Here is a 16,840-nt window from a genome sequence, read left to right as displayed (position 1 = left end):
TAGAGGTACCTTTCAGTCTATAGAAGAGTTATCAAACTTAAGGAAACTATTCTTAAATTAAACATTGGAAATAATGTCACAGCTTTAAAATGATTGCAAGGAGACACAAGTTATTTCAATGGGTAGTTTATTCACAGGCAAATAAAATGCTAAAACAAAATTCTTACAAATGTGAATACAAACTTCTCAGCTGTGTGTGTGTGTGTGTGTGTGTGTGTGTGTGGGGGGGGGGGGTCATTGGGGCAGTCTGTAGGTGACACAGGGGACCTGTAGGGTGAAGTGGAGGTCCAAAAACAACCAAACCTACTGTCCTTCAGAGTACTGGAAGGCAAGCTGATTGTCCATCTTAATTAGTTTTGGAGTTTCCTTATGGCCAATTAGAAAGTTATTAAGTCGCACATGGAAAACTAGTAAAGTAAAGGGGCAGTTTCTACAGCTAGCCGAGGAGAATATGGTGTCAATTTAGACGAACAAATGCCAGAAAATTGTTTCAACAATTGTTTACTCCGAATAAATAATGCATTTAAAATATTGTCACCAGTATAACCAAGCAGTGTTGTTTTGCTGACAATAAACGGCCCCATTTTAGCATCCGTCATATGTTGAGCATATGAGCAAACATTTCTATACATTATTCACAATATTTACACCAAACATTTGTACCTTCTGTTTTTCAGGCAAGGTAGCACCCGTCAAGTTTGATATCAATTTTTTTAAATTTTTCAAAGAATCCAACTTTAGTCGTCCAAGTGTTCAAATGTGTTCGTCCACCTCAAGATCAAGAAAAGTTGATTTTGCCGGGTCCTCCTCTACGACTTTGCTTCCAAAAGTGGCTTGATGTCTTTAATGCCATGCTCAGCTGCCACGGTGATGATGTGGTCCAGAGCATTCATCTGGCCCAACATCTTCACAACCTCTTTGATCAGGTCCCTGTAGGCAGAAGAACTTGTATTACAAGCAGTACGGACAAAACTCCCCTGGCAGTGCATTCTTCCATTGTATGCCTTCCAAAGAACCTTCCATGACATGCCAGCAGATGGAGCAATTACTGAATTCAAATGTCCAAATTCAGACGGATAAACTGTATATGCAGAGCCTCTTACTTGGCAGAGCGCCGTTCCAAATCAGACCCGCCCAAACTGCCGCGGTGAAACGAGCTGGCCAGGTGGGTGAGGTAGCGACAAAACGGCTCCAACTGAGGCAACGTCTTCTGGCCCTTCAGTCCAGAGAACCACTGCACGGGCAAACACTCCACCACCTGGAACACAACAAAGGACGAGGAGGATGTAAACACCGGCTCTGCATCACTTGCTCCTCCGCTGCAGGTGTGTTTGGGAAACGAAGACGGCTAACCGTAAACACAGGAAGGCAGACAGCAGCCATCGTATTGATGTGGGCTGAGAGGCTTCTGTTATACACTATATACACACACACTACTCAGGTGGCTAAATCTAATCCACTCTCCCAACCTTTGAGGGAATCGGAACAGATATAAATTAATAAGAAATGACTTTAAAGTGACTAGGGGTGTCAAATTGTAACGGTAATAAGCTTTTGATCTGGATGAATCGAAAGTAGGATCAGCAGTTATTTTACAGGGAGCCTGCAGTTGCACTTTTTTTGGAGAAGCCAAATAACGGAAGACGACGGAAAGCCAACAAAACGGGAACATCTCAGCTTCCCAGAATTGACGGTGTGGCAATAAAAACTAAAACCAGTGCAGGATCTGGAGGCTTTTTGTAAATAAAACGTAATGCCATCTAGTGGCTGTTACTCTCTGTCTGTCAGGGTCACAGCACAAGACAACACGTATGGGACTTCCATGGGAAAAAAGAAATCCCTTCAAAACAAGTTAATCTAAAAACCCAGTTTGACTTATTGAGTTCTCCTGTGATTACTGCTGCGGTGTCACTCCTACCTTCTGGCACTTGGGAACATTGTCCTCCCCTGTGTCGGTGGTCTGCAGAGCGGAGAGGATGTATCTGTTCAGAGTGCTGTCCAATGCCAGGTCCCTCAGACAGGAACCTGACAGGATGCCTTCCCACTGCAGGATGTTGCCCAGCAGCTAGGACAGAAACACCACGTCAATATCCACAATGTAAAGGTTTATTATATCAAGGATACAAAACCTGTCATGGATGGTTAGCATTTGTATCTGTAATGTGTATTATCCCCTTTCTATATGTGTCAGGAGATTAATCATTCATACTTTATTGAAGATGACCATTTAAATAAATAATTGCATACATCTAAAAACAACATACCTTCACACAGGACCAGAACTGCCTCTGGTAGAATAAGTAAGGGCCGCCATTCTTGTTCTCCAAGACACTGAAAAAAAGCAAAACCACTTTCAGTATCCATCATACAGTTTGAATAAATACACACAGAAACCCTTCTATTGTTTATAATTAAGTACTTTTTGGGGTAGAGTGGAAGGAAGACATCTTCATCCAGAGTCCGCCTGATCCTGAAGACAATCATTTTCAGAAGCTCCTGATAGAGCGGGGCGAAAAAATGAAGATCAAGACGACAATACTTATACCACAAGAAGAAAAGTCATCTCTTATTTTGCCGATCAAATTATGACTTTTTCTATGCAATAAAAGCGCACAATACCTGTGTGTATCGGTTTTCTCCATGCAGCACAGTGGGGTAACTTTTCATTAGTCTCCGAATGAAGCCCACCACCCTGGCTGTCTGACTGTTGGACAGCGGGTCCCATACTTGCTCTGCCAACACTGACACACACACACACACACACACACACACACACACACACACACACACACACACACACGAATACACATGACATACTTTGTTCGAGCCTGCCTTTTTATGCCGAGCAAACCTTAGTATTCTGGGAGCAGCTGTGTGGGTTACTCTACCTGTCAGTTTGGAGAGAACGACCTTCTCCACAATAGAAGGCAGCAGGCTGATGTCCCCGTCTCCTCTCTGCAGCACGCTGTTCTCCTCGAAGCCGTAGAACAGCAGCGACTCAAACCACAGCATGTACTCAAAATTTGCACACTGAGCCTGGGCAGAAAAAAAAAAAAAAAGACAAGTTGATTTCAGAGTTACGGCCATTTCCAAAAGAGAAAACGTTGAAGCAAAAGAACGGACGGGCCTTACCTCGAGAGGGTTCCACATCATGAGCTGCAGGCGGACTAAAGGGTTGAAGAGTTTGGGCAGGCAGAGTCCGATGTAAGCGTCTCTGTAGCAGTCGGCATATTCTCTCCTCCACACTTCAAAATGGGATTTGATGCAGTCGAGTGAATGGAAGTCCTCCACGACATCCTCAAATGCTTTCTTACATTCCCGGATGATCCGATCTGGGTGAGAAAAGACTTCAGTTATTGTTTTAATTCCAATGTGCCTTATGTCTGTGTTTAATCACATGTTATCAGCAAGTTCTCCTCGTTATATGTACCTCTCTCCATGTTGACGCTGGTTATGTCAGTGGATGTCTCCTCGTCATCAGATGATAAGCCTTCTTTATGCTCGGCCCTTTTTCCATTCTGCTCTCTAGCTTGTCGCCGCCGAGTTCTGCACCCACGGGCACAAAGGCAGGTCATTAAAACCAAGGACAGACTTGACGACAGTAACCACCGTAGTGGCCCTGAAATGACTCCCCCATAGTCAGAATGTATGATGGCTTGCATGGTCAAATGAAGCTACAATTAGAGCTGTCATTTTGCATGTAAAAGCACAACGAGATAATCTCAACTTTTAGCATCAGGATGAGGTTAGCAATAAAACACAGCCAACAGTGACAATCCACCCTGTTGTCCTAGAAACTCGATGCATACAAACACCCTGGAAAGATATATTTTTAGCACGATTGAGCTTCATACCGTCGTGCTTCTCTTTCTGCTATCCTCCTCTGACGGCTGTTCTCTTGGTATACTGCGCGGTCTCGACCGAATGAGTCCAGATTAGGAGCCATGACAGCTTTATCTGCAAGAGACAGGAGCCATGTTAGGACCAGCAATGACAAGATGAGACATCCCATAACCTTCATTTTTATTCTAGGCCCTCAACATCCCACAGAACAGAGAGCACTCCAATTGATTAAAAATAAAATAAAGGCAATAAATAGGCAGTCAAAGTTTTCAAAAGAATTTATTCAGTTTAGAATTTTAAACTAAATCTTCTAATATACAAAAGGGGACCACAAGCAATAAGACATCATACTTGTAACAAATCATTTTGGTATCATTCATTTTCTAGTCACTTACCTTGCCGCAACTTCCAACATTTTACAGTGCAAGTGACAGACGACAAGTCACTAACAGGTAAGTGTTTATCTTTACCAAGTGACTGATTGTTCGGCCAATAAAGAGCAGCCGAAACAGCTCCTCACATAAAACAGTTCTCATACGTACATGCATACATGCTCGCTCACTCAAATTCATACCTCAATAACTCTTAATCATACTTATGAGGGAAACGTAAAGAGGGTGGCGGGAAATGAGAATGTGAACAGCATACACGCTCACATACAGAGAACTAACGAGGCCGTTCAAGTAAATCATAAAAACCTTCAAGATGGACTGACTTGAAAGGCTTGCAAACTCCGACGATTCATCTTTAATATCATCCTGTCTTCTCTGGACAAGTCGTGAGGCCCGTTGCCTTAGTAACTGGTGCATGGCAGCCTCCAACTCCAGAACAGCAGGCACCTGAAAGATATGATGCCTTTTGTGACCTTTGACCCAAACAAAAGTGGGGCTCCAAGTCACAGTGGTGTCTTGCTGGAGGGACAAGAGGAGCATGATGGACACAATAATGGAACCAAAATATCACTAGTGTTGGGTGAAAACTCAGTATCTCAAACATGTGGTTTGGTTTTGTTTAAAAGGAAAGGACACTTTAGACCAGGGGCCGGCAACCTTTTTGATATGAGGTGCAATTACAAAAAAATGTTGTCATCAGCGTGCCGACGAACGTGAATTATCAACCGGGGGGGGGGGGGGGGGAGCTCGACGCTTGTGAACTGCCAACAGGAGGGCGGGGGAGCCTCGCTGCGGGGAAGCAGTGTGTGGAACTGTCAGCGCAACTTGCATGATGCAGAATTTAAAGTGGACCTATCTTGCAAAATGCACTGTACGTCTTTTATACATGAATATGTGTCCCCGGTGTTCCAGGGAACTCACCAAGTGTCAGAAAACAAAACAACCCTCTCTCTTTTCCTCCATAACCAAATATTTTAAAAACGTGGCTGCAACGAGCGGATACAGATTCCATCCGAGCTGACGTCAGCCCGGAATAGTGGGCGGTGACGCTCCGCCTACATGGGCAACGCTCCACCTATCAGGGGAATGAGAGGTTGCCGTGGCATGGTAACATGACGCTCGTGCCTCGCCCCCCGTCAGCTGCAGCTCATTTGCCACAGAATCAGCCCCTGCAAAAACAGGGCTGGAATAGAGCAAATAGAGCGAAATGAGGCATGGCTAAAATGCATGATCTGTTTGGTATTTTGAAAAAAAACCTTCACAGACATGTTTTATATAGGTATGGCCCTACAATGTATGTTTCAAATATAGCATGATGGGTCCACTTTAACAAACAAATTGAAATAATTGTTTTTTGAACGGCATAATAATAAGGACGATCGTCCGTTCTGTGATTCTCCAGAACACACGTTGTGATATTGGGGTCATGCTGAGTGAGATGAGATCGCGGTCCCTTTAAGAGAGAGAGAGAGAGCGGTGTGGCGTGTGTGGATGGTAGAGCGAGAGCGAGCGAGCGCGTGTATGTTTCTGGAAGTGAAACGAGGCAGCAGAAAAACAGAGGTCTGTGATGTATTTTGTGAAACAGAAGAACAGCTAAATAAATGCAGCGGCCTCCCAAGAAGAGCTCGCCTCTCTCCAGTCATTGAAGCTAAAGTGGGTTATTGAACCTGAAGCTTGTTGCTTCTGCCCTCCTCGACTACGGTCTGGGAGCCGACAGGAAAGTTCAACACACAGATGGCCAGTCCGCCCCTTTGTAGCATATTATTTCAATGAGAGATGAGCAGATCGCCACTGGGCTTTCAACGAAAGACACAGCCACAAAAAAACTGCGGCATGTGTACAGCTCCTTATGGTTAGGCTACTGCAATTAGTGAAGTGCTTTCCTCTGTGGTGAAACGATCAGCACCACGGAGGAAAGCGGCAGAAAGTCGCCTGGAGTTAAAGAGAGCGGGGCTGCGTTGCGTGCATGGCTTCCTTCTGCAGGTAATGGGGAGACGCGCCCTGGCGGCGGTCTCGTTCAGGATCCGAAAATACAATTTAAATATTTTGCACACTTATTCCTAGTGTGCCGCGTGACAATGGTGGCACGCGTGCCAGGGGTTGCCGACCCCTGCTTTAGACTTTTGTTCTGCCAATGCTTTAGGATTCAAATGCATTGTTAAATGCTTGGTGAAGCATTAAAACCAACACATTGTAGAGGTGATGGTCTTTACCCAACATTACCAATAATCAGTTCCAGTCTATATGTTAATACTGTATTCACGCCATACTAAGTCATACTGATAAAGGTTGGTTAGTGTCCCGTTTCCATCACCTAATAGGGTCAAAACAGAAATTAATGTTGAGGAACCAGAAGGCCAGCTCCCCCTCTGCTCCATGTGGTTCTGCTCTGCTGCTGCAGGATCAAGATGATATTATTCTGTGTAACCATGCATTAAGCAAGTAGCTATTGGTGTGTGTCAGAGACAACCTTTTGTTATGTTCGAACACATTGGGTTCAGATTCACTAAGGTATATTGTTGGCTATTGTGGGTTCTCTTAGTTTACCTTTTGGAAGTAATGACGAAATGCACTCTTCTTTTAAGAAGCGGAAGACGTTTAAAAGATCAAATTCATTATGGAGTAAGCTAAAGCATGTTGCTGAGATAATAGATACACAATAATGTCTGAGACTCAAATGAGAGCAGCTGTGAAGCAACTGGGACAAACATGTGGAGAGTGATCCAAGGGATGCATTTGCAGGCACATGTCAATATATAAGTCATGTCAGCACTGTTCACTAGAAATAATGGTCTCTAAAAAGTAACTTTTATGGCTCCCAATTGATTCTTCAGAATATGGATTTCCTATTAGATTCTACCACTTTAAAATCCTTATTATGTAGTCAGTGACACAAAACAAAGACTGGCTAATCGGACAGCAGACAAATTCTCCCTTACCTTTTCACTGAAACACTCAAGCAAGTCTCCAACATACCCTCGCATCTCTTGCAAGAATTTATATTGATTTGAATTGTTATTGGATGAGCCCTCCAGCTGCTCTATGGCACTCTCAGAGGAGGCCAAGTCTTCTTCGATCTGTTTGTTGCGCCTGGCGTTTGCATCGTGGCCCACACGCATTTGGCTGAGCCTAGACACACAACACACAGGGAAAGAAAGTCATGATGAATTAAGATGGGGCTGAGGACAAACAAAGCTAGCATAATCCTTACTACTACAAATTGAAATTTGCACAGACGTCATGAAAACGTAAAACCAAGGGGACAAAGAGTTATAAAAAAAACACTCTTTTTTGTAATGTAACCCCCCTACAGAGCCCCACACTTCATCTCAGGCCTTTCCAGCTGTGGATAGTTTGGCTGGGTTTTCAGGACCACAGCACACACAGATGGCAGCTGCTGAGCTGAAGACTGATTCAGATTAGGTGTTGCTGCAGTGTCCCTCTGAACCTACCTATCCTGCAGGCGTTTCTTTACCAGATCAATGGATATCGGGGTTAGATCGCTAATAGGGGTCCCGTAGTGAACAGAGCCGTTGTCTGCTCGGCCGGTGGGCTTGGGCTGCTGGACCACAGTGCTGTAGGTAAAGGGCATGCTGTAGGAGGAGCCATAGGGCTGGGTCTCGTAGCTGTTCTGGTAGTAGACCGCGTTGTCCTCTGGCTGGCTGCTTTGGACCTAGTCATTAGAAACATAATGGCTTTAATACGACAGCTGCTACCAACTAATAAGTGATAGTATATATATATATATATATAATGACTTGCTTTATACTTTGAATTTGTAATTCAACATGTATATTTTCTTGTTTATTTCAAGTCTTTACATTTTTATTGTACAATGCCATGTCTTTTTATGCTGCTGCTGCAACACAAACATTTCCCAAATTGGGATCAATAAAGTAGATTTTATCTTTTAAAGTGATGCATGCTATACATCAATCCATTGAAACTTCTTTCGATTAATTGTAGTGTTTAAAATGTCAAGAAATTGCTAAAGTGCTTGTGTTTTCAGACCGACATAAAAAATAAATAAAATGAGTTTGACACAGAGAGATAGAAAAGCATTTAGCAGTGTTCTACAGGTGTTCAGAGATTCATTAGTTTACCTGGGGTATGCTGATTCCTTTCCTAATCTGCTCCTGCTCCCAGCGGCTCGACTCCTCATCCTGACCTGTATCCAGCGCCTCGTCATCGCTACCCTCAATACCTGTACATGTGAAGGGGATGTTCATGTATTAGAGACAAACTGATAACAATATATAATCAAAGAACATTCAGTGGAACTTTTGACTGTACCTATTTCTTCAGCGATCTTTTGTCTCTGGGTTATGTTCTTGACTCCGCTGAAGCGAATCCTCTTCTCATCCTCGTCTTCGTCGTCGCTAGCGCCTTGGTCTTCTTGTGCCATACGCTTTTTGGGATTCTCCGTCTCTACCAGAGGCGGTTCCCCCCCCTGTTCTCTGGCCTGTTGCCGGCGCTTTCTGGCAGCGTGAATAAATGCCGCATCGGGGATCTCCCCTAGAGTAAACACAACAAAAAGTGTGTTACAAGGATTCAAGGCTTTTGTTGTCATAGCTACAGTGTAGATATGTCAACGAAAAAAACCGTAGGTCAAAGGCTCCCCCAACAGTGCAACAATTAAAACAGAAAAAAAATTAAAAAATATAAATAAAGTAGAAAAGAAATAGTGCAAGTAAATGGAATATGCCATTTTAGATAAATAATTTGTAAGTTGCAAACAGACTTTCAAAAGTTCAGGTGTCATTGCTGAATGATAAAAGAAACTGAACAAGCATTTAAATGAGTTAGTGCATGCGTGTGTGTTTGTGTAGCTACCTGGTTTCAGGCTGCCCAGAGTTGAAAGTGTGTTGAATGATGATGTAGTGATGTTGCTCTTGGACACTTGACTCTGTGCCTGGCCAACGTGACTCTGTGCCTGGCCAACGTGACTCTTTGCCTCTTCCTGCTGATGCTCATCAGTACTGTCCACCTCCATCTCTTCCTCCCCCTGTTCACTGCCGGCTCTGCTGGTAACTTCCTCTTTGATTGAAACCGCAGGCTGAAATGGAGCATCTAGAAAAACAAAAAAAACAGGTGCAGAGAAAGGTGAGCTTTAATAAATGTACTCTGCAACCATTTAACTGCTGATATGGGTGGATGATGTTGTGCTCCGTGTTACAGGGCAGGTCTATCATTTGGATAACCTGCTAGCATTAAGACAATTGGAATTGTAAGGGTAAAGCAGGTAGGGTTCATATTCGAGGATGACAATACTCTGGGAAAATGCGCTGAAAACATGTCTAACAGTACAACTGAAAAAACTTAGATTTCATTAGGGAGGAAAAAATAGATAATTCTCGTAATCGTATCTATAGATGTAATGCAATATGATGCATATTGTTGTACAACTACATGTGCCGCTTAACACAAGGAGGTCCTAGTATTTGCTTAGATATGCCCTAATGTCACAGTTAAAGTATACTTAAACACAACTTTCCGATTAGCATCTTTATAGCTTTACACTTTTACATTTTTAAGTGATCCACGTTTCCTATGCAAAGTTAGTTGGTAGGTTAGAGTATTGATGTGACAGCATAGATGACAGTTGAATATCCCACCTGATTTGTGTTCCTGTTTGACTCCGGACTTCTCCAAATCCTCCTTATATTCTTTCTTCAGTTGTTTGACAATCTTCTTACTGTGAGTGGGCTTCTTCACTCTGAACACCTCGGATTCATCTGTTTACAAACATGACATCATGTGGTAAAGATAGCGGGAAGTCGCGTAAACCATGTACATCAAACAGGTTCAGTTATACGTAGTAATTTAGCTAACGTATATAGTTTGTATTTAACATTTCTGCATTCTAAAACAAAACAAAAAAAGGCAACGTTAATATCTAAACATGAGGACCACAAGCATTCCTAAGCTAACCCGCTAGCTAACTTAGCACTGGTTTTCCCAGCTAGCTTACCTTCATCATCGTCGAAACTCAGCAAACTGGCTTTCGTGGGTCCAGGCACCGTAGCTGCAATGATAGGTGTATCTTTAACCTTCTTCTCTTTCTTGATAGCTCTAAACGTGTTCACGTTGGCCGGAAACCCGTTGCTGTGAAAGTTATCGATGCTAATAGGTGCTGCTGTAACGCTGATGGAAGTCTCCATAAACGGGATTTCCTCCACGGCAGGCCCGCTGGATATCGGCGGCACTGACCGACCCTCCTCCAGTTCTTCCTCGTCGGATTCATTCCTCCGTCGGAAGTTAGCTCGTTTCGCTTTCTTAAACATTATTCCTCTTTGCTAAATGCAACAACTCATGATTTCAACCACGGGTTCTTTAAAGTTGTGCTCTGAGCAGAAGGAAATTGTCCCCGCACTGCCAGTCAGCCATTTTCTAAATGTGTCTTCTTCTGCAATATTTAAAGCTGAACATGTGCATCTCGCGCATCATACTGACACCAGCTGGTCAAAACTGATACAGCTATGTATATCAGTAATGACGTACACAACAATTTACTGACTGAACAATAAATAAATAAATCGGAGTGCTATTTACAGGCATCCCATGATGGAAAGTACATGTGCTGATGAAAAGTATTGTTTTTAAAAGTACCTTTTTATTGAGTCTATTTGTTTGTTTGTGGTTTCAACTTATAAAGCCACACAAGGGTGGGGCATGAAATCATTTGTAAAACGAATTTGTACTGTATATTATAAATACAAGTGTAATTGTGTCTTTCAGAATGCTGAAGCCCTGGTAAAAGACACAGATCCTGTCAGCGTCCAGCAGGACCACATGAAGAGCCTCATGGAGTATTAATTAGACTGATTGGGGCACAATTACATCATTTATTGTTTAGTCACTGTTTACTGTTGTAGTATTTTGTAAATAAACATACTAAAATTCATCACGTCTCATAACTTCTTTCCGACTATTACGTTGCAGATGAATTAACCCCCTTTCATCAGGGGAGTCTGTGGGATATGTATTACCTAACAGCCATGTTCACAATATAGCAAAGTTTCTTGTCAATGATGTTCAGGTAACCTTACAAATAGTCCGGCAGTGAGAAGCTTGACCCCAAATTCTCTGATAACGTTTTTTTCTCTGCTGATTATTCATATATAGGGTCTATAAAGATATCTAGGGTGGTGTGGAGTTCTCACCCTTGGGCAATTTGAATTGTTCACGATTTTGTGCAGGTACCCTTATTCGCGATATTCGTGAATCGCTGAATTAGGGGGTAGGGCTACTCTTTGACGTCAAGTGTAATGTAAAGGCCCTGACACACCAACCCGATTTTGGGAGTCAGAGGCCGTCAGAGGCTGTCGGGCATTCGCGGCGCCGTAGTCAGGTTGGTGTGTCCCGCACCGTCGACCGTGACACGCCTTATTTGGACTGCCAGACCAAATAATCACTCTGATTGGCTGTTCAGCTAGCGAATCAGTGCATGAGAAGCGAAGCGGAAGTGAGGGACGTAAACAAACGATTTAAGAAGGCACACACAGACTGCTATTCATTTTCATCTCATCATGGCGATCTGGAATGATGCAAACGAAGACCTGCTCATCACCTTGATCCAGGAGAGGCCAGGGGCCTATACTACGAACCTGGTTCAACCTAACCTGGATGTGTTTGAGTTAGCCGGTTGGCCTAATCCAAAACATACGCGCTCTCGCTAAACTGTACTACGACGCTGGTTATTAAGTGGATCGCTCAAGCCAGCCGTGTCCTATCTAGTTAGGTGCGCGTTCACATGAAAGGGGTGGTATTTGGAGCATTCGACCAATCACAAACATGGAGAAGCGTACTGACAGCGCAGCGTCATACTTCCTGAATGAAAAGTGAACTTTAATACTAGTCAAAAATGAAGAAGTTAAACTTTAAACATCCATGACTTAAACACTTGATCCAGGATCAAAGCCACAGAGCTGCACCTGCAAGGTGAATACAGCTGGCAAAAGAAAAAGTGTTTGAATGCGTACATTAACAGGTTTATGATATGATATCACTGCCCCGTCTAAAACACGATCTGACTTTAATTACATTTGTCTCGAGTGTTTCGTCAACTTAATGTGTTGCTTAAAATAATACTTCTGCATACAGTATGTGACACTGTGAGTGTTGCACGGCCAGATACGGCTCAGCTGACTCAGATAAGGAGATATATGATACATTATGAAGTGATATGCCGCGGACTGTACTTAATGTACTCTGATCCGGTTACTTATGTTGTGGCCGATATTTAAGTAAGCTTTCTTAACGCTAATGTTATAATAGTCAGATTGCTCTGAAGATGGGAGGTGATATTCTATTGATGTTCACGTTCACGTTCACACAGTCGGTGATTTTTGCCGGCCGTCTTTCCTGCCACGGCAGTTTTTCTGTATTTCCTTTCTCCTGTAATATGACTTGATCGCTTTAAACTCCGCACACTGAGCTCTGATTGGTCAGCAGGCGGTGCTTTCACTGAATTGAGCTCTTAGCCTGCAACCTAACCTGGTCCCGACCAGGTTAGCCGCTAAACATAAATTACCATGGAGATCTAGCCTGCTAAAAAGAGAACCAGCTTCGTAGGACCGGAAAGCCGGAGTTTCCCCTGAATTTAGCCGGCTAAGCGAAAATCCTGCTTCGTAGTATACCCCCCAGCTCTGTATGATATTACGGAGAAAATATACTCTAACCGAGTAGTGAAAACCGGACTCTGGCGAGAGATTGAAACGCAACTTGGTTTCTCGGGTAAGATTATCTTTTTCATCAATTGAGCTCTTTAGCAGATACTGTTGGCTTTTTATTGTTTGCCAGCGTACACGTGACGTTAACACGTGACGTTAACGTGAAATGTAATTTGTTATTTCAACCTTGTGTTTTGTTATCTTGTTGCTAGCTGTGCAGTTTGGCACTGCATATAGATATGAATTGGACATGCTAACTAGCCACAATGCTTACATCGTTTATTTGTGTGCTTCAGAGAAAGAGCTGAGGAATTGGGATTCTCTGCGAACCCAGTACACCCGGTACAGGAGACTTGCCCCTTCGGGTAGTTGTGGAGCACAAAGGACGGGCAGACAGCAGTGGATCATAACCAGGCTGCCGTTTTTAGAGCCCTACACAAGAAGGAAGGAGAGTACTTCGAACCTCACCATCACGGTAACTATTTTATTTGTTGAGTACAAATAAGTGTTTCTTGCTTCTTTCATTTACAAAAACATTATTTTCATTCATTTGGTGGTTACAGTGTTAAATATAACAATAACAGAATAATATATATATTATTCTGTATCTTCTATATCTAATAACAGAATAATATATATATTATTCTGTTATAATTATTGATGTGCTCATCACCTTAATGTTGCAGCTGGTAAAGGAGGAGCTAATTGAAATTACATGATATAGCCTACTGCTGGGTAGCTTATGAAATGCACCATGGGATCAATAACGCTTTTATCTTAACCTATAATAATACATGATAAAATATGTCTTTTATATTTTGTAGTGTTCTGAATCTTCTAGAAGTATGTCTTTAGCATCTGAATAGAGCATCACAATGTACCTCTCACACTTGACCACACTCCAAACTAATGGCACACACATTTCAGGGTATTGTTTTGTTATGAATGCTTAGTAAACAGTTTTAAGAAGCCATGGTATTAAATCTAACTAACTGTGAATGTATTTAAAAAAAATTAAGGAATGTCCGGTGGCTGCAGAATCAACCCCCGGTGGCACCAGCAGTGAAACCTCGACCAGCACCACCGAGGAGTCCTTCCACTTTGATGCGGAGTCCTGCACTCCCCTGGCAGAATCCACCATCTGCACCACACCGGCACCGCTCGGAGAGAGGCCAAGCACACTCAGCACTCGAAGGCCTCCGGCGAAGCGCAGGATGATGATACTAAATGAGATACTGTCTACCGCTGTTCATTGTTCAAGATTGAAATGTAAATGTGCAAGCCGTTTTTCTGCCCCTCTATTCACATGTAGCCTTTCATACGTGATGGTTTCTTCATTCTCGAACTGTTGTGGAGCAGAACTATACAGTTGCAGGATTAGTCTCAAGTACCTCAATATAATGATAGTATGTCTGCACTTTATCTGCTCATTTCATCATTCATTCATGTATTTTATATTCTACTAAAACTGAATCAAACCATAAACAAGGTGGCCGGTTGGGATTACTATATATATATATACATAAAATATATCTGCATTATTTGATCCCACTTTATGCTTTGCTCTTGCTGCTTATTTTACACTGATTTGATATCTTATGTTTCTGCCCCTCCCATTATCCTCCTCAATCTGCCTAGAAGTATTTTAATGTTGTAGCTGTTACTATAAACAATACTAATGCTAGGGCTGCAACTGACAGTTATGTAGCAACATTGTTATTGCTTCTTATCACTGTGTGATTAAAAGAATAAACACAAATAGCAGGATAGGCAATGCTAAACTTTATTTCGTACCTTCATACACACATAACACAACATTAGAATGAGCTTTTATCAACGCCTACATGATGATGACCTGTGAACATGACAGGAAAATCCACATGACATTAATACAGAGCGGGCAGAACTGAAATCTGCATTCAAAGAATACACTTTACCAAAGCTTGAGGAAAATATCACAACACAACCCCTTTGAGCCAAACCACCATGAAAGAAAACTATGGTGCTATATCTTATCCCACTGAAAAGTCACTGCACCGATACCGTTAAAATATTGGCATAGTTCATCCCTGTGATGCTTGGCTCGAGCTGGATTATTGGTGGTGGGTGGCAGGGTGGCTTGCCGTAGGTCAGGGTCTTGTCTCCAGCTTCCTGGGACAGTGCCATGATCGGGTCCTTCCTGGTCAACAACTCCCGCCATGTATGTGCTACAGTTCTCTGTGCGCAGGAAGTTGTGCAGCAAGCCAAAACAATGGCCTCCACTTTGGCAGTGTCTTGAATGTTTATGGTGGTTAGGAAGACCCGAAAACGGTTGGCTAGGATGCCAAAGGCATTTTCTACCACCCTCCGAGCCCGTGACAGCCTGTAGTTGAAGATGCGTTGCTCTACAGCTAGCCTGCGGTTCGGATAGGGCTTCATGAGGTACTCTTTCTCCCATTACAACCTACATCTACATACAAGAACTTGTAGTTGCTGTCGACCAGTGCCATTAGCACTATTGAAAATGTATGTTTGTAGTTGAAGTAGGTTGATCCAGTTCCTGGAGGCGGGCGGATGTTGATGTGTTTCCCATCCAGGGCACCTAGGCAGTTTGGGAAGTCCCACTGAGCCTGGAATCCATCAGCTACTTGCTGCCACTCTTCCACTGTGTCTGGGCACTGAAAAACAAAACGTATATTTTTTAAGACCCATACTTCATATGGCAAACCAAACATTTGCTGTTCAAATGCCTACAGACCTCACTGTATTACATAGAGTTTGCACAGTAAAACCAGTAAGTATCCACACATACCTTCAGGTATTTCTCTTTTAAAACCTCGTAAATGGCTGTACAGGTCTCAGGAACGAATTGCCGGATGGTTGACACTCCCACTCGGAACTGGTAGGAAAGGCTCCTGAAGCTTTCCCCTGCAAATATTAACAAACACATAACTGAGTTATCTACACAAGCAGCTGAACAAAACACTCATTAGCTACAACACAACAGGTTATAGTTTGATTACTTTAGCTACTATGAAGATTCAGACAAATGATACAAAATATAATAATGAAATATTTTAACAAGCATTATTATAGGAAGAAGATAACGCTTTATTGATCCCTTGGTAAATTCTCAAGCAACCAAGCAGTACTTTGGTTTTGTACTTACACTAGTACATCTACATTACACTGCGGTATTACTACTTACTAAAGCAAAATATACAATAATATACAAAGTGCTGCAATTTTAAATATAGCAACATCTTTAGCTTGCATACCTGTTGCCAAGAATCGCAGCGTAACCATCAGACGTGTCCCCACGGAGATGCAATCCCGGTAGTTGGTGTTTTCCCTCTGGATGATTGGAGTGATGAGTTCCTCCAACATGTGGAACTGCACAGGAAAAAGCCGAGCGAAATTTCTGAAATCTGGCACTTCATTGAATTCCAGCTCTCGACACAGGTTCGGGAAAGCCCCATGAGCTTCTCGCTGTAGTATCCATGACTTCACCCATTTCGTGCGGTTTCTCCTAATTCTTCGCTTCCGCTTCTTGAGAGACTGTTGCTTGAGAATGTCTTCCACAAGTAACACTGCAATGGCTGATAGCTCCAGTGCCGCACGAAACATGTTTTAGATGGACGAGAGGGAAAATGGAACGCACACGCTATTTGTTGTTGTTTATAGAGAGGCGAAGTCACGCCCATCTACTTCCGGCCCATGGGACCCCGGAAACGAAACATTTACATTGAATTCAATGGAGAGAGAAAACGTATCTTTTGATCCCGTTTGAATTGTGCCACGAACTACACATATGATGTTTGTCAATCTTAAACAATAAGTTCCATGTCAAAAAAGTCACATTTTGTCGTAAAACTGTTGAAATATAAGACTATGAAAAATACGCGACTACAAAGACTACAAATCCCAAATCCCATTCTGGCTCGCGTAAGTGAT

At 42.7% G+C, this 16,840-nt stretch overlaps 1 protein-coding gene and 1 pseudogene across 1 annotated transcript; both read right to left on the bottom strand.

Annotated features, from left to right (window-relative positions):
* Window positions 1–110: 110 nt before the first annotated feature.
* Window positions 111–10,628, bottom strand: paxbp1 (PAX3 and PAX7 binding protein 1). Its single transcript, XM_034098981.1, has 18 exons — window positions 10,207–10,628; window positions 9,851–9,970; window positions 9,069–9,305; window positions 8,529–8,750; window positions 8,339–8,439; window positions 7,688–7,908; window positions 7,175–7,364; window positions 4,559–4,682; window positions 3,855–3,957; window positions 3,431–3,546; window positions 3,133–3,332; window positions 2,889–3,036; window positions 2,620–2,741; window positions 2,420–2,496; window positions 2,265–2,331; window positions 1,919–2,065; window positions 1,104–1,258; window positions 111–930 (listed from the first exon to the last, which is right to left on the bottom strand). Exons 1-18 carry the CDS (start codon window positions 10,517–10,519, stop codon window positions 810–812), a joined length of 2,784 nt encoding a protein of 927 aa, XP_033954872.1. The 5' UTR covers window positions 10,520–10,628; the 3' UTR covers window positions 111–809.
* A 4,109-nt stretch (window positions 10,629–14,737) lies between these two features.
* On the bottom strand, window positions 14,738–16,553 carry LOC117459039 (uncharacterized; annotated as a pseudogene).
* Window positions 16,554–16,840: the final 287 nt, after the last annotated feature.

Source organism: Pseudochaenichthys georgianus, chromosome 14 (genome assembly GCF_902827115.2).
Source record: "Pseudochaenichthys georgianus chromosome 14, fPseGeo1.2, whole genome shotgun sequence".
NCBI lineage: Eukaryota > Metazoa > Chordata > Actinopteri > Perciformes > Channichthyidae > Pseudochaenichthys > Pseudochaenichthys georgianus.
This window is presented reverse-complemented; position numbering and strand designations above follow the sequence as displayed.

What these genes read in the sequence shown, in the direction of transcription:
- paxbp1 (XM_034098981.1), bottom strand. Translation starts at nt 10,519, where the DNA reads ATGTTTAAGAAAGCGAAACGAGCTAACTTCCGACGGAGGAATGAATCC. An exon ending in TCTGGGCAGCCTGAAACCAG is followed by an intron (nt 8,751 to 9,068) that starts GTAGCTACACAA and finishes TGTTTACTCTAG; the next exon opens with GGGAGATCCCCGATGCGGCA. An exon ending in TGATGTGGAACCCTCTCGAG is followed by an intron (nt 3,037 to 3,132) that starts GTAAGGCCCGTC and finishes TTTTCTGCCCAG; the next exon opens with GCTCAGTGTGCAAATTTTGA.